The sequence below is a fragment of the Empidonax traillii genome, unplaced genomic scaffold (genome assembly GCF_003031625.1).
Source record: "Empidonax traillii isolate 1590-97213 ecotype Southwest subspecies unplaced genomic scaffold, ASM303162v1 scaffold5:size3517227, whole genome shotgun sequence".
Lineage (NCBI taxonomy): Eukaryota > Metazoa > Chordata > Aves > Passeriformes > Tyrannidae > Empidonax > Empidonax traillii.
The window spans coordinates 2,311,026-2,335,213 of record NW_020955198.1 but is presented as its reverse complement, the minus strand read 5'-3'; the positions used below and the strand labels follow the sequence as shown (position 1 = coordinate 2,335,213).

General features: G+C 45.9%; 1 protein-coding gene across 3 annotated transcripts in view; it reads right to left on the bottom strand.

Annotated features, from left to right (window-relative positions):
* Nucleotides 1-22,484, bottom strand: part of MARCH4 (membrane associated ring-CH-type finger 4) — a 106,224-nt gene extending 83,740 nt beyond the window's left edge. The window contains exons 1-2 of one of the 3 annotated variants that reach the window (XM_027879695.1): nucleotides 21,740-22,484; nucleotides 20,411-21,623 (exon numbers count right to left, since the gene is read on the bottom strand). In XM_027879695.1, coding sequence (XP_027735496.1) covers nucleotides 20,411-20,869 — 459 coding nt within the window. In that variant the 5' untranslated portion in view covers nucleotides 20,870-21,623; nucleotides 21,740-22,484. Of the gene's footprint in view, nucleotides 1-20,410 lie in introns of all 3 variants that reach the window. The other 2 variants (XM_027879704.1, XM_027879714.1) reach the window with 2 other exon arrangements.
* Nucleotides 22,485-24,188: the final 1,704 nt, after the last annotated feature.

The following is a 24,188-nucleotide window of genomic DNA, read 5'->3' as shown; positions in this document are numbered from 1 at the left end:
TCAAGGAATTGCTGTTCGCTGGGCTCTGACTAAGAGGGGCTCTGCCGATGTCTGAAAAACACCCAAGAAACACCAAAATTAACCCAAAATTTGGGGGCCACACTCACTTTATGAACCTCCCCCCCAGTTATTTATGACCCCCCCCCCCATGATTTAGGACCCTCTCCCCCTGATTTAGGCACCCCCCATGGTTTAGGACCCCCCCCCATCCCCGAGGTTTTTGGGGTACCAGGGTGGTTTGGTAGGCCATCAGCGCCTTTAGATACTCCTTCTTGGCCGCCTCCGTCTTGCGCTTGTAGACCTGGAGATTTGGGGTGGAAAACGGGGGTTTTGGGGGGTATTCTAAATTTAGGGGGTTGCCCCCAAGTTTTTGAGGGGGTCTCAGGTCTGGGTGGTGGAGTTTTGGGGTCCTCCACCCTGGTTTTGGGGTGTTTGTGCTCTTTGGCACTCGGTGTTGGTGTTGCTTGAGTTCAGGTCAGAGTACCAGATCTGAAGGAGAGAGGAGGAAAAAGGAGAGGAAACAAGTAGAAGAGTGAGAGGTGGGGAATCATCAGGGGGCCACGAGGTAGAGAGAAACAGGATGATATGGGAGATTGGTGGTGATGCAGATATAGAGCAGGAGCTATGTCAGAGGTACAGTTAAGACAGGTGGTGGGCATAGACAGCATGTCTATCCAGGCTTTTCCAGCCCAAATTTTCACTGGTTCTATGTTCATTTGATCTCAAAAGTGCAGCAAGTGAAGGATGGCAATACCAACCTCCGTGACTTGAGTGGGAAGCACAGGAACCCTCTGGGCATCAGTCATGTGCCAACTGCTGCCACCAGTTCAAGAGGCCATGGCTTTGATGTGCTCATTAGAGCAGGCTCTTATCCTGGGCCAGCTCAGTTGTTTAAAGGACAATACGACAGAATTTGGAACACTACTGAGATGGCTGCAGGTACATCCACGTCTGAAGGCAGACAAGTGGGTGGGCTCACATCTCTGTGTGTGTAAGAACTTTCTCCCCTCCACACCCTTCTCCAGAACAAGAGGGATAAAACCTATGAGCAGTGATGCTGCAACCACTTCTCAATCCCCTCATCCTGTGGTTTTCGTAGGGTCACAGTATTTAGGTTGGGAGGTCTCTGGATTTCAGTGTCACTTGGGAAAAACTGCAAAAAGTGTAAGAATAAAAAATGGCACGCTCTGTGCCTAAAAGTGCCACTGACTTTCTCTGTCCTTTTACAGAGGTAAAAGGGACTCCCTCCTGGGATAGATATTCAGATATCAGGCCAGGCAAGGAACTTGTTTTCTTGAAAAGCTGAGCCCAAAATTTGCTTTATCTCACTGGGCTGAATATAGAATAATCCCCTTGAAATTGCTGCAGTATATCTTCAAATGCCTTATACTTCATTGTTGCTAGAAGGGAATTGGTATCTGGATGCAATTCCATGCACAGTTTATGCTAAGTCTGTGCTGCCATCTTCCCCTTGCCCTGCCAGATGTGCTGCCCTGCCTGTTCACCAGTGCTGTGTTGGTGACCAGGTGGTCAGATCAGGGAACTGATTCAGCAGAAAGTCAATCAAAATTTTTAAAAAGTTGATTCTTGTTGGATCAAGTCCCTGGCCACATGGAGACTGGTGCTAGGGCTTGGAAAGGGTGGAAATGCAGAGCTGAGATTGCTGCTCACTATAGGTGCAAGGACTTAAGACTGGCTCAGCTTGCTCATGACCACACATCACCAAGAGACTGGACAGTCACTCTTACTCTGAAGAAAGGTCTGTAGATAAGACTTCACCTTCTTTCGGTGGCACCAATCTCTTTTTCAACTTCAGTGACACCTTTTTCTTTCCAGTGGGAATGTCCCTGCTGCTCCTGGCTGAATCGCTGTGCAGGGAGACACCATGGTGGGAGGCTATAGTTTTTGAACTGGCCTTAGCCTGACTATGCTCACAGTGGATATTTTGCCCTCCAGCATTGCATGTCTTGTTTCATGCAGCCTTTCCCCAGAACAACTCATTTGTGCCAGCTATCACCCCCCCCATTCAGTCCTCAGCAAGGTGTCAGTCTTCATTAGCAGAGGAGTGTGGGGTTTAGCTGATATAATTTCCCCAAGTAGTCTGGCTGAATATACAGTCCCAGTGGAGCAAAGGCACTCCAAGCCTTGGCTCAGTGTTGTGAGCTGGGGCTCTGGTGCTGGCAGGGCTCTCCTCTGGTATCCCTGATCTCTGGCAGGGTAGGGGCTCCCTGAGGTCTGAGCTCCCAAGGGTTTTCTCTCAGGACAGACGCACAGAAATACTTATCTCCATTTTATGACCCGGTTCAGCTCCCTCTCCAGAGGGGATCTCTGACTTGGAAGTTGCAAGGAGATGTAACTCCTCTTTATTATAAATATCCAGCCATGTCAGCATCAGAGGCAGATGCACCCCTCTTAATCCTTCCCAACAACAGTGTTAACTAGACAAATCATGAAGAAATTAATTAAGCAAAAGAAAAAAAAGACTGAATACCCGGGAAAATGTCTTGACATTGAGTTGCCTTATGATAATCTCTTAGGGACTTGGGGGTGGTGGTAATACTCCTGGCATGTGGAAACAGGTGTAGAAAAGCAACAGAGCAAGCAGTGAGAGCAACATGTAGATACTGCAAGGTACAAACGAGGAAGGAAACAACAAGCCTGTGGCACTGCTGGAAGATGGATAAATTCAGCCAGCTCGGATTTTAAAAAAATCCCAATAATGTAAATTCCTTAAGTACAAGCCAAGCCTATGAATAAGATAAATCTCTCAGTCACTTTGCCAGTGATATCCTTCTAATCTCATCCTTCCTCAACGATGCTGCTGAGAGTGAAACACTTTGCATAAATGGGTTTGCTGCTCAGAGCAATCACTCATGCCTCCCACTCTGACCCCAGGATTAGAGAAGTCCCCTGGATTAAGGATGTTACTATTTAGAGTCCAGGGTGAACCAGCTAAGCAAGGGCTCAAGGGAACTTTCAAGTGCTTGCAAGAGAGAGAGAAAAAGAGAAGGAGAGGCGAACAGGAGGCCACCACCATCTTAGTGACCTGCATGTCGCACACTGGTGTTGAACTGTACTTAAAGTGCTTTACAAAGAGAAATGACCCAATAACAAGAATTATCAACATATGCATGGGAAAATAACAAACAGTAACTCAAAGGCCAACCAAGCCAACTTTTTCTTCAAAAAATAAAGATTACATTGAATTGACGGTGCTGTCTCCAGAGATGTGGCGAGCCTTGTTCCCCAGCAGACATCTCTGTCTGCTGAGAAGGCCCAGGAGTTTGAAATTCAGAGCCAAGGTCTGCTGAACTGTCCCTTCCAAATGACCTGCTGGTTAAAAAGTGAGCTGAGAACCAGAGACAAATCCCCCATGCTCCTATGCCCAAGAAGCATCATGGAGCCACTTACAGCCAAATAAGGAGGGCCTCAGCCCCAGCTCAGGTTCCAGACAGACTTCAGACCACTTCATGGAGGTGGACAGATCATTTTAAATGCCAAAAATAGGAAATTTGTGTCAGTTGATCCAAATTACACTTAAGACTGCAATCAACCATTTTGCTTACTGTTCCCTTGTAGCACAGACTCTGAGAGAACTGCTCTCAGTACCACTTAGGTAGCAGTAGTAAAGTATGTAATCCCTTAAAATACAAGAGCTTTCCTTATAATCTACGCTGTGTAAACCCAGACAAATATTTAATACATTCTTATCACACCAACGGGAAATAGTCCTATCATCTCTGACAGACACATAAATTTTCAGGAGTGCCTGTCACACATTTACTACATCAGTCCCCAAGAATTGTTCCCTTGCATTATTTCTCTAAGGAGACCACCTCTGCTGATGCTCTCCCCTCCCCATGGGAGAGTTTCCCGCAGAAATTCCAGTTGGATATTGGAAAAGGGAAAATAGGAACTTCTCAGAAGCCAGACTTCCGGTGCTTTGCCAGGAGAAAGGTATCCTTGTGCAGCTTCTGCCTAGGTTTGCAGAACAGCTTTTCTGGGCTTTGGTTAATTAAAATACAGCACGTCTTGCACAACTTTTGAACTCTATTTCTGTAAGAGATACATGAGGCTGCAGGCTGTCTGTCACATTATGCGTGTCCCCTGTGCCAAGACTGTAGTTTTCTATTTGACTGTAAGTCATCCATTAGATGTAGGACAATTATTATTGTTTTTTAGTGAGTCATTTTTCTCTCAGTAATTAGTAGTTGTCAGTTCAACTCAGACCAGTGCTGGTGTAACTCAGTGACTTCAAAGCTGTGTTTAAAGTCTCTTTTCTCCCACACAGCAGCTCACCACAAACAGTATCACTTTTCCTACCTCATCCACTGGAGCTGTGTCACCCCATGAAGCTGTGCTGCACCCAGCCAGGACAGCAACAAGTAGGGTTTGCTGTCTGAGCACAGAAGGGACTGCCCAACAGGAGAAGAACTTGGCCAAGAAAAGGCAGCTCACCTCCCTGACCCCATTTCATTGCTATATGCTGCAAATCCTGGCTGCGTCTGTCTTGCTATAAAAATGTCAGACTGTCTCTAACACTTATTTTTGCTTGCTGCTTCAGCGTGGCCTTACTTGGCAACTTCTCCCATCTGTTTACTACTCTTCAATGTTATGCATGCATTTCTGAATTGCTGTTTACTTATAATAATGTGAACAGTCAGCATTTGCAGAGCACCTAGCTTTGAAGTGGTTTCAGTGTTTTACAGTTGAGCAAGGACCCCTTACAGCATTCCTAGAAGGAAGTGAAGATCTCCAGTCCTGCTTCATGGCGGCATGAAAGGGTCCTTTGTATCACTACAGGTGAATTCAAGTCCAGAGAGACTGTATCTAGATGTAGCAGCTATGTGCCCACTGGATGTCCTTGTCCCGGTATAACTGATGGAGGTCTCGTCAATATTGACAGCAGAGCCCCGGGAGTGAGTCAGCTGAGCAAATGTAGGTGTCTAGCTTTCCAGCTCCTCTGAATGTATTGACTGGGGCACAATTACCTACCTCAAGATGTTTTCCACTAAGAAATCATTGCGTAGGCATGAGTCAAACTCTTGATTTTTCACTGCCTAGACATCCAGTCCACATGCAGACACCTACGTTGTGACACTCACATTGAGGTGTCTGCAATTCAGAGCTGTGTCCCACCTCAGTGATGTGACCAGAATCACGGCTTATTTACAAAGCTCAGAGGAGAAGCTGAGATCTCTGGTTGCTCTTCATCCTCTTTCATTCGCTTCAACTGGAAGACAAACCTCCTCTAGTCAAGCCAACACCATAGTGGAACTGCTCCAGAAGTGTCCTCTTAGAGCCAGAGAGCAACCCTCTACCTTGGTTGGGACCTGTTATCCAGTGACCAAGCTGCCTCCTTGATTCTAAAATCTGGGGGTTTTTAATATTGATCTCTAGGTTAGCTCTCACCTGAGAGGACTGTGTTTGCTGCTCAGTTCCCCACACCGTTCTATTTCTTTTTCTCCAGCAGGAAGGCAAACCCGGGCTCTGCAGGAAACAGAGACACCCCCCTCTGAGCACTCATGGAGGCAGGCCATGTGGTTTTCCTCCATATCACACTGTGCTATTTGCTTGGATATCTTTTAACATGAGGTGAATACCACCCTGCCCAGGAACTTTACCACTTGTGCTGTCCAGCAAGGGCTCACTACTGTTTCACAGTCACAGCCCTGACATCCTAGTGTCAGAAAGTGCTCAAGCCTGAACCAAGTTCTGAAACATCCTTGTATCTCAGATCTTTCCAGGTCAGCCTGCTTTCATGACCTGCTGAACTTTCTGGATGGTCAGTCAGATGGAAAGATCTTTTTCAGTGGGTGAACACCGAGCACTGATAAGAGGACTGAAACAACAGAAGACACGCAGGCCTGATCTGTGAGCTATTGTGATTCAGCACAGTTGTGATACACTGCTAATCACCACACTGCACTGGACATGCCATGCACATATTACTGGGAGGAACAGCCGAAGTGCAGATCTGTAACTGGAAATGTACCAGTAACAGCAAAGAGTAGTCATATTCCAAAGGAACACTTTACTCACAGTGACATCCCTGGATGGGGGAACTCTCGGCTGCTGTGTTGTGTCTCCAACCCCGTAGTGAGCTCAGCAGAGTCCTCCAGGAAAATGCCTGGCAGCAGCTGAAACTCGGCTGCATCTGCTCCACAGCCCAGATGTGCACCATGCCATCAATCTGCCCTCTGCAGGAAAACGTGACCCTCAAATGACCACTTAATCCCCTTCTCAATCCAATTTGGCTCAGCCATGTGGCATCTGCCTTCTCCCACGCTGCCACAAACACTTAGAGCCAGTCCCTGCTCCACAGTGAGCGCTGGGATCAGCACACACTGATGTGTGCTGTGCCGGGGGGATGGCTGCTGCCTGGAGATTGTGAAGAACCTCCAAAGACAGAGGGGTTGTGGAGTGTGCTGGTGGAAACCGAGGTCTCTGACCCCTGTGGTGTTCTGACCATCTCATACAAGCCCTGAAGCCCAGAAGCAGAGCAATGCACTGGAGATACCTACCTCCAATGCTGCTGTGCACATTTCAGGAGTGAAGGAAGACAGCTCAAGGCAATGTAGACACAGTGATTTAAAAGGAAACAGATTAAAGATGGTCACATGAGTGCAGATGTGTCCCAGCAGTTGTGCCATATGCATTTACAGGTAGTTAGGTATCTGGCAAAAATCCCTCTCTCTCCCTTGACAGGATATAAATCACAGGAAGGGCTATTATTCATGCTGCAGCCCACCCATTAGATGTGAAGCTGTGTCAGAGGGCACCAAACACTGTTGACCAGAAGGACTCGTGGGTTTTACCTCACCCTAGGAATAAATACTACAGGGCAGTCTGAGAAAGGGGACTCAGTGGGTGAATGCTTGTTCCAAACATGGTTAAGGCAGGCCAAATGGGAGGGATCTGGATGGTTTCCCCAGTCTCCATGAATTTGTGCAGCCTCCTTTTGACTCATCAGCACCTCCAGCATACAAACAGCTAAGGAACTTAGGAGCATTTACCTAGGGGTAAAGACCTTGGCCTGTACTGGTGGTTGGTGACTGTATGAAAATGCAAAACAGCTGTCAGTGGAAGTGAGTTTTGAACTCCAAGTTGCTTCATTTCCAGCTGAGCACATTTTCTCTTATTTTACAGGATACAGAAAGAACATACTCTCTTGTGCCTAAGCACCACTCCTTGTCTCTGCAATACAACAGAACAAACAGCCTAATCAGGCCAAAATGCAGAGCATGCTGAAAAACTGGGAACATTCAGGATGTAGTTGAGAGAAGGTGAAAACTCCCCTGTAGCCTAGGAGGGCTGGTATTGCTGCTCCAATCACACATTTCTTAGGGGTAGAGGATTATCTGGTGAGAAAAGACAGAGAGTTACATTCCCCTGTTGGAGACACATCACCTGGAGGGGGATGAGTTACAGATCCCTGACCCCCGTTTGAAAGAGACACAAATGTGGGGAAAAGCTGAACTGGGATACAAAGAAGCAAGGAGCTTTTTTTGGTGGCACAGGGATAGCCCATGGGAACCAATGAGGCTCCATGACATACAACATGGCCTTGTGCAGAAGAAGCAGAGCATGTGTTTTCCAGCTTTGTCTGTCCCAAGATCATCCCCCTGCATCTTCTGTTTCATCACAGAAACCCAATCTCAGTAGCCTTCTCACATCCATTACAAGGAAAAATAGCTGGATACGACCCAAACAGAAAACAGAGCCACGCTATGGTAGCAAACCTCCTGCCAGCTTCAGAGATTGCAACATTTGCCCCATATGTTTCTGATCCTCCCAAACACACGCAGAGCAGCTCAGTTACATGCACACACATTTGTATGCCTTTGTAAATCATCTCTGATGTGGGGCCTCTCAGAGTGCTCCTTGGAAACCAATAAGCCTGTAGCAGTCCCTGCATCCCCTTTGGCTTACTACAGCAGTAAGAACTTCTGAAGAGTCCCAGCAGCTTAGCTCGCTTTCCTACTGACAGATGCACTTTGGATGCCTCTGATCTAAATTCCTCCTCTTTTAAGTTGCACAGAATTATTTCTGATATTCTCTCTGCCATTCATGATCACTTAACTGGTTTACAATTGTCCCCCTGGTCACCTGGCTCTCCAATCCAGCTGAGTTTGCTACAGTGATGGAGTAACACGCAGGGGTTCTGCAGGCTTGGGGAAGAGGTGCTGCCATCAACTACCAGTCACCAAAGATACTGGTTCACGCTTTCAAGTCATCCCAAGTAGTGCTGCATCAACCTCCTCCATGCCTGTGCTGCCTGAAGGGCAAGTGCCATCCAGCTGTGTGTGACTGCCCTGTTGGGAAGTGCCCTTGAAAGAGGTGGACTGAAATAACAGATCTTGGACTGGGGTCAGAGGAGAAGCCTCTAAAACTTTTATTATGCAGTTCCTTTGTTTTCCAAAGTGTACAGTTTTCTGAAATACTACAGTGCTGCATTCAAACATGCTAGTTCAGCTTCTGCTGGCAGAATCTTTCTTGCCATTTTGAAAAGAGAAGAACAAAGACAACAGCAAAACCAGAAGTTCTCAGAGCAATGGAGCCAAATGATGTGTAGGTTCCCCCTGAATTGAACTTGGGAGTAAAGTGGCTTCTTTGATGTCTAGTAGTTGTGGACCTCTTATGATAGTTCCCCTCAATAGCATCACAAACCCAATATGGATGGAATGCCCCCTTGGCCACACATTTTCATGCAACTCATAAGAGCTTAGGAGTTCTGCAGCCTTTATTTATCAAAGGTGGGTGAATTTGGCAGAGAAGTTTAAATGTCACAGAGTGTATCTTGTGGATTTATAAACAGAACTGACATGGATAAGTACTGATGCTTGGGGAAGCAAGTAAGAAAAAGAAAAAAGAATATTTTTCATTTTTATTAAAGCACATCTTGGGACAGATTTTGAACAGCTTTCCAAGGAAATTAATTGAAGGCAGAAAGCAAAAATGGCCGTAGAAATGGCTGTAAGCTTCCAGAAAGCAGCAACTGAAACATAATGCTTCTGTTTGTTATTAAGAGGCTAATGGCTGTTTTTGCAGTAATTAGACATTGTATAATAAATTTCAGTTATATTGCATATTTTTGAGGATTCGTAATTTTTCAAAAGCTGCTTTTGTAAAGTTGAAAACCTTAGTTACAGATCTCTTTTTGCTTATCCTTCTGTTCAATTTAAACAGAAACAGTTCTTGCTCAATCAAGCTTTTCTACAACCAGCATTTCTATAAGACTCAGATTTAAAATAGTATCACCTCTTGGAGGTTTAGTCATTATTGGATCAAGAAGTGTCCTGGCTATGACAAAGAGAAATATCTGAGCCAATGCTATTATTAGCAATGTTTGTTCTCATTCTTCAAGCTATAGAGGGGAAGCTATTTTCCCTTGTTATTTATTTGACTACCATTACAAAAATCTCAGCCCCTGTCCAAATCCATCCTGGGGAATTAGAGCAGACATTTAATCCTATCTTTCACACAAGCTCTTCCTAAAATCACTGTAAAATCTAAGGGGAGATCTTACTGCTGTCTTCAGCCACCTCATAGAAAGGTACAGCAAGAAAGCCAGGCTCTTCTCCGAGCTGCATGGTTACAAGACAAGAGGAAACGGATACAATTTGAAACATAAGAAATATGATTATAAATAAAAAATAGAACACTCACACTTTCACCCTAAGGGAGGTCAAACATTAAAACAGGAGCCAGAGAGGTGTGTGGAATAATTGTCTTCGGAGCTATCCAGCTCTGGGTATCTGGGTATCTGATCTGGTCAGATCTGCTTAAGTAGGCATTGAACAAGATGACCTCCTAAGTTTCTGCATCCGAAATTATTCTGAGGTTGTGTGATTTTGTTTGATCTGAGCTACAATACTCAGACTTGTCATCATCACCTGACATTTGCATCACATGCCTGAGCACACCTTCAAAGAGATGAGGCTCTTGTCTGGTATTACCAAGACAAAGGTGAAAGAAGAAATCTTACGAATAGATGCAGGTTGGGAAGGCCGGGGACTCTCCTGCAGATTTCACGTGTCTGCAAGAAGGGCAAGAAATTAACCATAAGGAATGGGAAAGAGAATAACGATGGCAGCTGGGCCAGGTCATGACAATTTAGCAAGCTGGACTTTATGTAGAAGTCCTCACTGCAGGCTATGGGGGCTGTAGAAATGTTTTTCTTAGAAATGATGTAGCCATCTCATCTATGAAGAAAATTTTCCAAATGTGGGTTAAATGTAGGTGACAGCACTTCTGCTCTCATATGTCAGAGGAGGCTATGAACTGTGTTTTTCCTAACTAGCTGAATCCCATGAGTGTTTTTCCAGGCTGAAAGTTTCTTGCTTTTAATCTGATGTGGAATAAAACTGTCTTCAAATACAGAACTTTTTCCATGAGGGAAATCTTCTCTGCCAGCTAGCCCAAGGGTTTTTGAAGCTGGTTTCTAAGGATGCACACAGTACACAGTACTTTCTGTGACAGAAAAGACAAGTTTGATATGCAAAGACAGTTTCAGTTCTCTTGTTTCCCCAGATTTTCTCCTTGGGCACTGCAATAATATCCCATTGTTGGGAGATCTGAAAATCAAGATGGGATATTTCTTCTCCAGTCCTTGTACAGCTATTAACCTTCAAGCAGGAATTTCATTCAGGGAACTTATTTCACTGCTATTATAGAGAGGTTCAGACTAGACTGGCCCAATAACTCCCTCTGGCCCTAAATCTTGTACAATTGCATGTCTCTTCAATGTTAAGGAAATGTTGGGTTTTTATGTCCTGAATGTGAAGTCTTTAGGGCAAGAAAAGCCTTTGCTTCACTTCTTGGTGCAATGCTTGACATACTGACATCCTGTAGAGGTTACCACAGTATTAAAATAAAGAATGGTCTAGAGGCCAGAAGCACCCATAACTCTCCTTCTGCCTCTTGTGCAAACCCCCTCTTTAATTACTTAACTGCTATTTCTCTCCAATACAGTATTTTATTATTACCTACTTTTCTTGAATGCTCATCTGATCCGTCTTAATGTTCTTTTAATATCACTTGGAATGGTATAATAATATTCTTGTACTTTTCCAGTACTTTAAATCCTGATAGGTCCTAGTGTGCTTAACAAGGAGGAGAGGGAAGTGCTTCATTCATCAGACAGTGCAAGGTCATGCAACATATCAGTCAAGCTGAGAAGAACACCTGACACAAGAAAAAGCAGTGAGGTGTTTGGAGGGGCAGCTTTAGCCCATCACCCTCCAACTTGCAGAAAGTGAAAACCATCCACTGAGCTTTAGTTCACCACCTGCATGAAATTGCTGGGTAGGTGCTGATGTGATGTGGGTGAAGTGTCAGCAGGATTCTTGTGTGCTGATGCTGTGTGTTATGTCTTCAACAGATTCTTCCACACACCTTTCTTAGCTCTCCCAAAGATTGAGAATTAGAGTAAAAAGCTATACAGGACCTGTCTTGGTAAGGACAGGGAACACTGATGGGCAGGGACATGCACATGGAAGTTCTTGGAAAACCACTTCTTCCATCAAGATACCAGTCAAAGAAGGGAGCTGCTTGGTTTTGACTCAAGGGAAGCAGGGTGATGCCTGTGCCAGGACGTTGGAGAAAGAGGCATCACAGAAGTGAAGGCAAGAAATGAGGATCTGAGCAAGTATCTGTGAAACCCCAAAGTAAGCAAATGAAGACCTAGGCACAACATGAATACACAACAGGGAAATGAGTGAAAAGAATCTCAAGCTGGGGATAGGGTTAATGTCCAAGTGACACTGTTAGTACAAGAAGGTGGAGGAAATGTGAGCCACCCAAACCATAAAGTGATTGGAGAGGCAGGAGATAAGCAGGTCATGGGGGCAACATTTCAAACAGGACTGGCAAGCGCCCTAAATCTGCCAGGAAAGCCATATTCAGCCTTGCTGAAAGTGGCTTTAACTGGGGCAGAGAGCAGACACCTAAACTGAAGTAGTAAGGATCCATTGCTCCTCTTCCAGGTGGCTATAAACGGGCAGTGACAGGACCAGCCCCAGCCATAAGTCTTATCTACAGCAGTCAAGGGATCCTAAAGTAAAGCACAGCTGCTCCTCCAGGCTTTTCCTCCCAACTCTCCTCAGGAGGCAAGGCAGAAGAGCTCAAGTCATTAATAACCTGAAAGATTCAACAGACTTAATGCTCAGCGCATCTGCAGACCCTCCTGGAAGAGGCTGCTACTGGGAAAAAAAAGGGATACAATTCAGTAAGGCCAAATACAGCTACTCCACTGAGACAGTAATGCCACGTGCACAGAGCCAGGATGGAGAACTGCCCAAGAAGCAGCTCTGAAGGACATGGAGACCATACTAGATCATGAGTTGAGTAACAATCAATAATCTTCTGCTGTTCCATAAATAAATAAATAAATAAACAAGTAAATGAATAAATAAATAGAGCAAACATTACCCTGGAATGGATGAGTTCTGTTACTTGTTAAACAAGATTCAAGACCTTTCTGCACTGACAAGGATTCAGCTGGAGAATTGTTTCCAGTGCATTTAAAGCAAAATATGGACCACTGGGTGAGAGTCCAGAGGATAACACCAAGGATGATTAGCAGTCTAGAAAACGGGTCATAAGAGCAAAGGCAGAATTGGAATTGTTTGGCCTAGAGAAGAACAGGGGGTGTTATGGCTTCAATTGTCACCTGAACTTGTCCTGAAAGGATGAATTTTCACTGTGTACCTACTGGAAAATACCTTCAGTTACTTACTTCTTGGAAAATAAGTAAAGGTAAAAATAATCTGTTGTTCTCCTAATGGGAGGGCAAAAAGAAAGGAGCTTCAGCAGGAAAGATGGATTCTCCAACCATACTCATCCTTAAGAACTGGTTAGATTAGCCTTAGGATTTTGGATAGGTGGACTCATTCTCTTGAATGAGAGAATGGGGCATTGCCCTGTGCTTGGACATGATTAGTGCATGGATTAAAAAACAGAAGCTAAACCCACATAGTACCAGGAGTACAATGGCAGTCACAAGGAACAACTTCACAGAGGCTGCAGCCACAGGACTCCTCAGGCCATGAGGGCAAGCACCTACAAATGCTTAATTCACTATAAGCCTTAAAGGTGCCTCTAACACTCATCTCTTAGCTAATGGCACATAGTTTTGCAGGGAAAGGTGACCCCATGGCCTTACCTTAAACGTAAACACACTGACAATCAAGCAATCCGTGATAAGCTTCTGCTAAGAGCGACACGCAAGGACACCACAAAGACAGTAGCAGTCTCTGGCCTCCAAACTGGTAGAATATCAAGTTTATTTTCTCTCCTGTTCTGCAAAATTGTTTTGTATATGGACTTGCTGGTCTAAATGTCTGTGATTCCATGGTAAAGAGTAAGTCAGTCCAATTCTCCAACCATAATGGAAGTTCGTCAGGAAGTTCTTCTACAGAGGAGACAAAGCTTTTTCAGGGTTCCTTTCAAGATTGAGCTACTCCATCCTCCATGGAGTTTACACAGTTCTCCCCAAGCACAGCCTGGTTTCTCCAACAAACACAAGGCACTAGATGCAGGTAAGAATAAAACACAGTCATATCATCAGTGTTCAAGCTGCACACAGAGGAGGCTTGGATATAATGATAAATAGGCCATAGGAAAACCTGTGTAGAGTAGAATCAGATAGGATGGGTGGGGCCAAGATCTGATGCGTGAATTGGCTTTAGCCAAGAAGAAGAGAAAGAAGAGGAGGTGAGAGAAAACCACCAAAGAGCGTAAATGAGAAATGACATGAGAGAAGAAAATACGTATGAGTGTTTCAGGGTATGGGCCCTGCCACTGGAATCAGTCTGCCCACCATGATTTTGCCTTACCCCTTCTCACAGAGGGGCATGGGGACAGCCCATTTGTAATCTACATACATTTCCAGGTCTTGCTGTTATTTTCTTCATCAGAAGAAAGTCATCACTCATCGCTCTCCACTGCCAAGAATGTAATCTGTTCTACTGCAACCAGTGATAAATCAGAAAAGGATAAAAGGTAGGTTGTGAAAAGATGGGGGAAGATAAGAAAGCCTTCAGCATCAAGCAATTCATTTCAGGTAAGCAATCTTGATTAACAAAGGAAAAGGAGAAAGATAAAAGCAAGCTATTCTGTAAGTCTGGTTTCCCATGGAAACCATATGATGATGGGGTTGTTCTTTTTTTGTCTAATGGGATACACATTCCCGTTAAAGCAGTTGTTCCATCTGAAGCTTTGTCCTCCACGTCCTATAGTGTCTAGCACAATGCTATAATCTCTCCCACAACAGGACATTTCTGGCTTTCCTCTTCTTCATCCAGCTAGTTTTCATGAAACTTACAGGAATTTAATCCCCTTCAGATCTCTATTCTCTGCCAAATTGGCTGAAATTAGCCAGTAGGTTTAGAGAAGGGCTGATGAGCATAAACCACATGGCTTTATTCCTTTAGCAATCAGCTATGTGGGATGGCCACAGATATAGACCAGTAACAATTGTAGTCTATCTTATTATCTTACTCCGGCCTAGGAGTGGTGGAGACACGTGCAGCAGATGCACAGGACATGCAGAATCACAGATTTTTGGCACAACCCCATTTCTGACTTCAGGACTGGGCCAGCCTTGAATGGAAAAACACAAGTGTGAGCAAAAGGCTGCCACAGAGGAGGCCCTTGCTGGGAATGAATTTTTGCTTGAAAGACAACCTGAATGCAATTCAGTTTTGTATGAACAGAGCCCTTCCAGAAGCAAGTGTTGCCTTTGTGGAAATAACAGTGACTCTACAGATGCAAACAATGGAGCTACATGCTTTTGCATTGCTTGTTCTGTCACTAACTGACATCAGCAACTGGTAATCATGGCCTGAAATGTATATTTAAGAAACAGTGACACAAACAGAGACAAGTTCCTTCATGAAGCCTTTTATATGGGGAAAAGTGAAAGAAAAGAAAAACTGCTGCTCAGGCTAGCTAGTGGTACCAAAATAAATGGGTCAGGAATCAGAGTTTCAGCGGGCACACAAGGTGAAAACCCTGTCTTCTGGAGCAATTAAAAGTCAATGGGATTAGTGGCTTTCACTATTATTTATAGAAACCCCGCTGTGTGCACAACATTACTGAAATACAGGGGTCAGGTCCCTCTTACTGGATGCCTACACTTTTGCTGCTGAAGTTAATGGGAGCTTTGCCAATCAACTCTGTGGCAACAGCATCTAAATCTAAAATAGATGGCATCCTAGGCTCCATTCAGTTGATGGCTCAAGCAAAGCTTTTGCCAAAGCCAAGAATGTTCTGCTTTGCACAGCACAGATTTGATCCTGGGACAGATGAAACAGGAGAATTAACTACAGAGGTGTTAAGATTCAAAGATGGGAAGGCAGGGAGGTGGACTGAATGTCACAGGAAGCATCTTCTCTTCCTTTCTGTCATAAATTACAATATACAGATTGAAATCTAAACAGCTGCATCCCAGAATCTCTTAGTCTTCACTTTTAGCAGAACTGGCTGTTTTCCAATGAATGATTCTCCTTCTAACACCAAGTTAATGAACCCTGTGGGAATACACCTATGAAAGGACAAGGATGGGAACCCTGCACTGTCATTCTGTGATTCAATGTTTGAAAAGACCATCCTGATGGTCTAGGCAGTTTGGACAGAGGCCATGAAATACCAGCATCTCCATTCCCAAGTTTTCCTGGCTTTGGACATGCTTGTGATGATGGCTGCACAGTTGTTTCTTCTTCCACTCATTCACTATCACACTTGTGTCCTGCATTATGCCACAGCCTGCCTCTTTTCCTCTTTGTCTCACTCCAGAAAACATGCACCTGATTCTCCTTGATCTTACAATGTTGTAAATCAGATATCAGGCATCCCAGAGACCTCCTGCACTCCTCTGTGCTGCTGAGAGACCAGTCTGCAGACTGGCAATATTTCCTGGCTTAGCTCATGCCTTTTCTGCAAATCCTACTAGGCAGGGGGCTAAAGAGGCTTTGTGCCTCTGCCTCGAACAGGAATGGGGCTGAGATTCTCAGTGGTTATTTCAAGTGCTTCTTTCAACATGCTAATGACCAGCCATTCAACAGTACTGACCATTCACTGATCTTACCTAGGGCCCCAGGAATGTGTGTTAATCCAGACTGAGTAATTTAGAATCATCTTAGCTCTAGAGAAGTCCTGAACATGGCAGGTGCCTTGATGATGAAGACATTACATTACACATGCATGAAATCCAGACATGGATCTCACTGGTTATGCACAAGAGGCTGGTGAGCTGTGGGGCTAGAGACCAGCCCCAAGGCTTTGCTCCTCTTCAGTCTTACCCTGATCTCTAGATTGGCTTCAGATGTGAAGTGTGAATTTTACTTTCATAAGTGTTATCATTAATTGTACTGACACTAAGTATTCTTAATAACCACATGGCTTTACAATCACTCATTAAACGTTAGTTCCTTGTCTTGCTGATGTCCTGCAGCAAGGAGCTCCACAGCCTAATTACATATCACATGGAAATGTATGCCCTAATATCCATTGTAAGTTGTCTTCCCTTCCAATTTCCTTGAAGGTCTTCATGTTCTCATATTAAGGAGTTGGTGTCCCAAAAGCCTACAGGGAATAATGGTGGGAAGGATAGTCTATTTTCAAGCATTTTTATCGAATACTGAGCTAAGTCCAAGCCTGCAAGAAAAAGAGTCCACAGACTGGTCTCTCTGATCCTCCTTAGCCAACCAAATCTATCTGCACTGACTTTTCAAATCTCCATCTTTACAGCATCTTTTCCCAGAACAGAGAAATAGAGAAATGAAGACTGAAACTGATAGGTAAGAAAATATGTACACACACTCTAGCTGACAATCTAACAAGCAATCCTTGAGACATATGGATTTCCAAATTATCTCAGTTTTATTTAAGAATGCTTTTGTATTTATTTTCAGCACTGCTAGCACCACTTCTGAGATCCCAAACTCCACAGGACTGCTAACTCCTTGTGACATGGGAAAACAGTTTATCTGCAGATGTGAAGGGACTTTTCACCCGTGTTTTTTCCTGCTCATCTCCATGACTTGCTCTCAGCTTGGAACTGCACCAAATACTGTGAAACATTTGTGAGAGCAGAGCTCATCTTCGTTTCTTTCTCTTGCAGAACATTGTCAGAGATCCAGGGAAGCAGACAAAATTCTGCAAACACTGAGCAATATCCAAAACAGAAGAAAATACTCCAGCATTTTTCTTTCTCACTTTCTCCCCAGAGCTTTGCCGTTCAATCCGGACTCTCAGAATTTCCTGACACAACGGTGCAGGATGTTCAGTCATTGAAACCTTTGAAAATGCCAAGCAAGTCCCCGAAAGGCAATGCCATTACCAAGTGCAGAGTTCAGTCTCTCAGCTTTCATGATGTTAAACTCTCATTTTCAATGAAAGCAGTTGCCTTTTTCAACTGCCAGACCTGAGCAGAGCTTGCTGGTCGTGCTCTCAAATGGGAGCCCAGATGCTGTGATCCCCTGGTCACTAGATCCACTCTTTCTTGTCTGCAACTCACGTTTCTCTCGAGTAACATGCAAGCATCAGAACAGTTTCACAATAATGAGCTGTCCTCCTTCCTACAGTCCTCAGCACATTTTTAAATGAAAGAATCAGCTTACCCATAAGAGCCACAAACAAACATGAGGAGCTTAAGATATAAGCAACTCAGTAGCCTGAAATATCATGCATGTTGGGCAATCATAAATTTAAAGTGAAAATCCCTACTGATTTTGTTTAGCATTAGATATTAAGTAAAACCTACTGCAAAGCCAGATTACTAAGAAACCTTTTTGGCTGTTGTTTTGGTTGGGGTTTTTATATCAAAATAGGATTAAAACTTCTTTTGGAGATTCACTGTCATTTTATCTGGGTAAATAAGCTTAGAGTGCCTAACAGTCAATTTATAATGATGGCTTTTGTTCTTGGTACCGTGATGCAGCCCTGCAAATTTGCCCACAGCTGCAGCAGTTTCAGATGGTTTTGACAGGTAAATAAAACACTGTTTATATCTGTCATTGTCATTAATCTACAGAGTAAAGAACTAGCAATTATATTTTGTTTCCAAGCAGATAAATTTTCATGATGGTCTTGGCAGAGGTGGTATAATATAATATGCATCTATGACTTTTATAGTTGCGAGAGTCCAAAACATGAAGAGTCTTTGCTCAGCTGTTGAGTTGGAAAACAAGTGGGAAATAAAGACTAAACCAGTAGTAACCACCATAATAACAAAGGAAAGGAATTTGGGAACCAGCCCTGTTGGATTTTTATTGACATAAGGGCCAAGTAAACCAAATTGCAGGTCTTGACATCATCTGCATGGATTCAGCACTCAGTTATTCTGAAACATAATTCCAGGAAGCTGTGTCAGGATCTGGGGGTCTGGTTGTGCTTTAAAACCCCATGATTTGGGCCTCCATAATGATTTGTGTTTCCCAGCTGCTGCAGGGCAAAGGGTTTCAGATACTCCTCAAGCTATGCTGGTGAAGAGAAAATTATTTACAGAATAAGGTAAAGCTCAAGGATGAGTGGCAGAATCCAGCCGTGTCTTATTATATTGGTCAGAAACTCTGAGAAAGCAAAAAAAAGAGAAATCCTGATGAAACTCTATTAGATGCCAGTCACGTCTGCTCAGCTTCTCACTCAGGTAGGCTGGCAGATGGTCAGCAAATAGTCTCACTTTTACAATGCAACCTACACTGGTTTTCAGTGTGAAAATTAGCATCCAATTATTTTCAAGCATTAATGTTCTCCAAGGAAGTGAGCTACCTTTATTTTAATTCTGCTTAGGTTCTATTTGCTCTGACACGTAAGCCAATCTTGCAGGTGCTACGTCTCATGTACACAGGCAGAATGGCAAGCCAGGGAAGAGTATTAGAAATCTGGAATAATGCAAATTCTCAGGGAGTGAATTGCATGGCTTCCAACTTTTAGAAGAGACATGAAGAAGACAAATAAGTGAGGAGGGCATATGGTATCTCCAAAAAGAAGTTATTTTTCCCATCCCCATCTAAAACCCTATGGTCAAAACTGTCTCAGCTATCAGCTGCATAAACCATTAGAGAAGGGTACTGAGCACCAAGCTGTGACCTATGGGACCCTTGGTACAACACATGCAGCAAGGCTGTGAATATGGGGATGGGTTGGTGGCAGGCCCTGCTTCTCCCAAAGAAGAATGGAAGCCCATTCTGCACCTCCCAGCCCCCACCACCACCATCCTCAGACCAAGAAAAGGAAAGGTATGCTCACTGCATTACACATATAGGTAGCTCTGGAAAAGGCAGGATGTGTGCCAGAGCGTGGCCACTCTCAGGTGAGAACTGGCTTTCCTTAGCAGAGCACACAGGTCCATGAAGGGAAAAGAAGACATGGGGCAAACCCCATTCTGCTCAAGATTTCAATGTATTACCTTACATGCCATATTCTGTGCCCAAAAGGGAAATAGTATCAATAGAGCCGAACTTCTTAACCCTTTCCCATGCAAAGATCCCCTCTTAAGACAGTTAATGGCACTATCCTGAGTAGTAAAGGCTATCAGCCTTGATCCCACAAACAGAGGTCTGCAGCCTTCCTTGCCACTTGCAAGCTGTGTCATGTTAGGAACAAATGTCGCTGGATATATCACTATAAGGAAGTTGCCAGCCTGAAAATACATGAGCTGCTTTAAATTTTCATTAAATATGGAGAATAATGCCCCAAGGTGGCATCTGATGTTTTAGCGTGGTTGCATTTATTTCATTCTCCTGTGTGGTGTAGGGAAACTTGACTGGCCTAACCTCAGTCTGTTCCAAAGAGCATCTCAAGGCTGCAGCTTCAACAGCTACAGTTGTAACCAGCCGGTTTCCTCCTCCAGCTAGTGCAACTGGGAGCATGGGAGCAGTGGAGCTCCTGCAGAGCTCCTACTAGCCGTCCCCTGGGAACCACCGAAGTGGGGCTGTCTCCTGCCACGTGTCTTTGTACAGACTGAAGCTGTATTTTTAAAAGCAAACTGCACATTAAACTCATTCTTTGCATCACTTCTGGTATCATTGCAACTGGGTACCCACAAAGCAACGAAAAGCCCCCCTCGCTGAGCTCCACTCTGCTTCGTGAAGGTGTCAGCGCGTCCCTCCCATGCCACAGCTGTACAGCTCTAAGGCTGGGCATGGGCTCCCGAGGCAGGGCTGCCGGGCAGCAGAGAGAGATGGAGCAGGCCTCCACCCCACACTTCCCTGGGAAACACTACCGAGGTGCAGGTAGTGTTAATCTTAAAGCCCAGGGCCTGGGCAGAGGCTCCGTAGGTTTCGGGTCCTGCTCCGGGCACCAGTGACACTCCTGCAAGCAGCAGGCCCCGCGTCCCGCAGGCTGGGGTATCGCTGCCACCGGTTCCCCCCCGCCCCGGCGCCCACCGCCCGCGGCCGCTCACCTGCTCGGGCCCCTGGAAGCAGATCCTGCAGAGCGGGGTGCGGATGCCGCTGTCGACGCTGCTGCCCAGCGAGTAGCGGTCCTCGGCCTTGCCCTTGCCGAAGTCATCTGAGGAGGTGCTGCTGGGCAGGGAGGCGGGCGGCTCCCCGGCGGGGCTGCCCCACTCCTCGGCGGCCGGGCTGCCCGCGCCGCCGCCGCCGCCCGCCGCCCGCCAGCCGGGCCCGCGCCCCCCGGGCGGAGCGGCCCCCGCCGCCGCCTCTGCGCCGCCGGGCATGGGGAGCGGCGGCGGCGGGGAGGGCGGCGGCGGCGCGGGGGGTCTCCGCAGCAGGAAGACCTTCAGGTCATTGAAGAGCATGCGGCAGCGGCACTTGAGGAGGCCTTGGTTTCGCAACATCTGTCTCGGACGGAGGAGCCCGCAGCAGCAGTAGCAGAAAATGCCCGCGCCGGGTGGTATTAACATGTGCCTTTCCTTGGCAGGCGGGCGCGGGGGGGAAAAGAAAAAAGGGGCAGGAGCCGGGCTCCCCGCGGCCGGGGGGCTCCGCGGCGGCCGCAATGCCGGGGGGGGCTGCGCTGGCCGCCGGGGAAGGGACAAAAAAGCAAGAGCCGGAGGGCGAGGGGGCGGAATCCCCGGCAGCCCGCTGCAACCCGGCGGGGATAGCCACTGAAAGAAAAATCCACACCAGAAAAAAACCCGACTCTGTGCTGCTTGGGGATCCTTTGCCCCCCTCCACAAGTTTGCTTAGAAATCAGCGGGAGGAGGAGGAAATAAATCTCCCACGCCCGAGGGTCCAGGGGCGCAGGCAGCGGACTCAGGAGAAAAGCCCCCGATCAGCTCTCGCAACTCCTAAGCCTGTAAAAAAGAAGGGTCCACGTCTCCGGTGGGTGTGGGGAGGAGGGAGAATATGGTTCTCTCGACAGTATTTGGCATCTCAAGTAATTTTCCTTTTTCTTCTATTTTGTAATTTATTTTTCTTTCAATTAAAAAATAAAACCTGATCACACGAATCCTGGTGTGAACCCAGACAAAATAGCAGCTGGTCTGGCTATCAAAATGCAAAATTGGTAGCTGTTGTTATTATCAAAATTGCCTCTTTGACAAAAAAGACCTTCACATTGTTTGTGGGAAAACACCCTACGTTTCCAACACTGTACTCCCAGGTGGCTTCAGATTTTACTGTTGCCTTTAAAAGATTTCATTGTAAATATTAAAAGTCCTGAAAGAAATAATTAGCATTCAATGAGCTTAATCCCAGATGTACTGAGACAAATATATTTTTATATATATAATATATATATCATATATATTTTATATATATTTATATATTCTGACCTTCTCTATTCCAGCAGCTGTCTGGACCACACACAAAAAAAATCAGAGCGAAATTGGTGAGGGAAGGCGGCTGTATTATTCCCTAAGCTGTTACCATCCTGGACCAAAAAAACCCGTCGAAATCAAATCTATTCTTCGCATGTAATTGACCGGGGAAACGTGGATCTTACATGGTCACGTTTCCTTTCCTCCTTTCACAAAACAGGAACGTCATCAAACGCATTGGCAGCTTGTACAGACCATTGTGGATGGCGAGGCGGCCAGGACGCTATCAGCAATTGCAGGAACCTCCTTTTGATGCATTGGACGAGGCTCCTTCTTTCTCTCCACCACCGTCCCCACCTTCATTTTCCTCCCCTTCTGTCCTCCTCCTCTGACTGTTGCTCTCTCTCACAGGCATTGACATTCAACCATCGCAAGTCTGTCGCACTCTCGCTGTCAGGGAAAAAAAAAAAATCGGAGCAGATAATTCTCTTCTTCCTCCTAAAAGGCTCGGATAAAGCACAATGCGCCAGACACATGGGGCAGCATGGCTTATTTTTCGTGCGGCTCCTACCGCTTTGGCAACATCGAGCTGGTGTGTGCGTGTGTGCCTTCCTCCCTCAGCAGCAGCCTCCTCTCCGCTCTCCCATCCGGCTTGCCGTGATGATGTTGCTGTTGCTATCTCCCTTGGATGCAATGGGGAAGGCAGATTGTTTGCAGTGCGAGCGGGGATTTGCAGGAAGGGAGGGGTGGAACGTGGCCGCGCTCTCCTCCCTCCCCGGCTCAAAAAAAAAAAAAAAAAAAAAAAAAAAAAAAAAAAAAAAAAAAAAAAAAAAAAAAAAAAAAAAAAAAGGCAAGAAGAAGCAAAAAGGTGGGGTGAGGAGGGGGAGAATCAAGAGAGGAATGGGACCCTTCCCAGCCTTTGATGCCCCGGGCTGTCGGCTGCCTGCGAGAGCCCACGACGCCGGGGAGGAAGGGGAGGAGGGGCGGGGGAAGGGGCTGGGCGGGCGCTGCGGCTTCAGCACCACGGGGCGCGGACAGCTCCGCCGGGCGGGGCGCGGCGGCTCCGCGCTGCGCTGCGCCCCCGGCCCGCGCCCCGCCCGCACCGCGCCCGCGGCGGCTCCGCAGCCCCGCACCAGCCCCGCACCGGCCCCGCCGAGCGAGGCGCTCCGGGACGCGGCCCCGCCGCCTCGGGGGAGCCGGAAGGCAGCGAAGCCTCTGCGCCCCGGCGTGTTCCAGGCTGGTTTCCACCTCCCACCGGCCGCTGCGGGGGACCTGTGAAACACGGGAACTTCCAGGGGCAGGTGGCGCCGGCCGCGCGTTCGGTGATGTGCCGGGCAGTGGTGCCGGCTTTACAGGTTCCCAGCAGGAAGCCGAAATCCCACCAACAAACTTTTGCCTGACAGATTAATTAGTTACAGAGGATTTCATGGTCTAATAGATATTATATTATTTTTTCATTTTACTCCAGCGGCGTTTCCTGGCTGATAATTTGTTTTTTTTCAGTAGCATGTATTGCAGTAGAAATATGGGTTCCTTGTAGCCCAATGAAGGGTAAATATGACTGAACACTACTGCTTAATTAGAAGAGTTTTGCTGCAAGTAACGAATTGATGCCAAGGCCGATAATTTTTACTCAGCCTGCTTGAAAATTTTAAGTAGCAGCTGCTGGAGGCCATTAGCTTTTCCCTGCAATCATCAGCAGAAGAGGCTTTCTCTACATTGTCCTCCTATATGTGTCCATGCAGACCCATCCAGCCTCTGAATACAAGGGGAAACCTTAGGTCCTCACTGGGACTTCCTATTTGCCATCCCAGGAGGAACAGTTGACAAAGGTGCTGTGTTTGATGAGGACCAAAAGTGTTCAATGATAAAGAAGGTCTGAAGGCTTCTAGTGTATGCATTGTGACTAATTTCAGTGCAATGTCTCAGCTCAGGGACCAGTGAACACTCTCCAGATGGCATGCCTGACATCATGGCAACATCTTGAAACTTCAGGCTCCTTAATTTGGTTTCTCCATAGGATTTCCTTAAACTTCTGCTTCAGGAGGCCATAGCAGATACCAATGGCCAGTCTGGGTTCTCTAGCTGGTCTTGTGCATGAGGTCTTCGATGGCAGTGACCTAAGCATTACCACTGATACAAAATCTCATGTCTCTTAAAAGTTATGCTGGGCCCTAGACAATTATTTGAAATTGTTTCCCGTAGAAAAAGACGTGACATGCATAAACCACTGTGTCATGATTAGCACAGGAATCTATGTTGTTACCTAATTAAAAAGGGAGCAAAACTGATTATTCACTACAGGAAAATGAAACCAGCACATGCAATTAATTTCCAGGAAATAAATTACACATTGGGATGCTCTAAACCATTCATCAATGCAGCCTGCCATTCCTCAGAAAAGCTGGGCAGATTTGCCAGTGTGGCTCTCTACAATACATTTAAGGCTTCTCAGAATTTCACA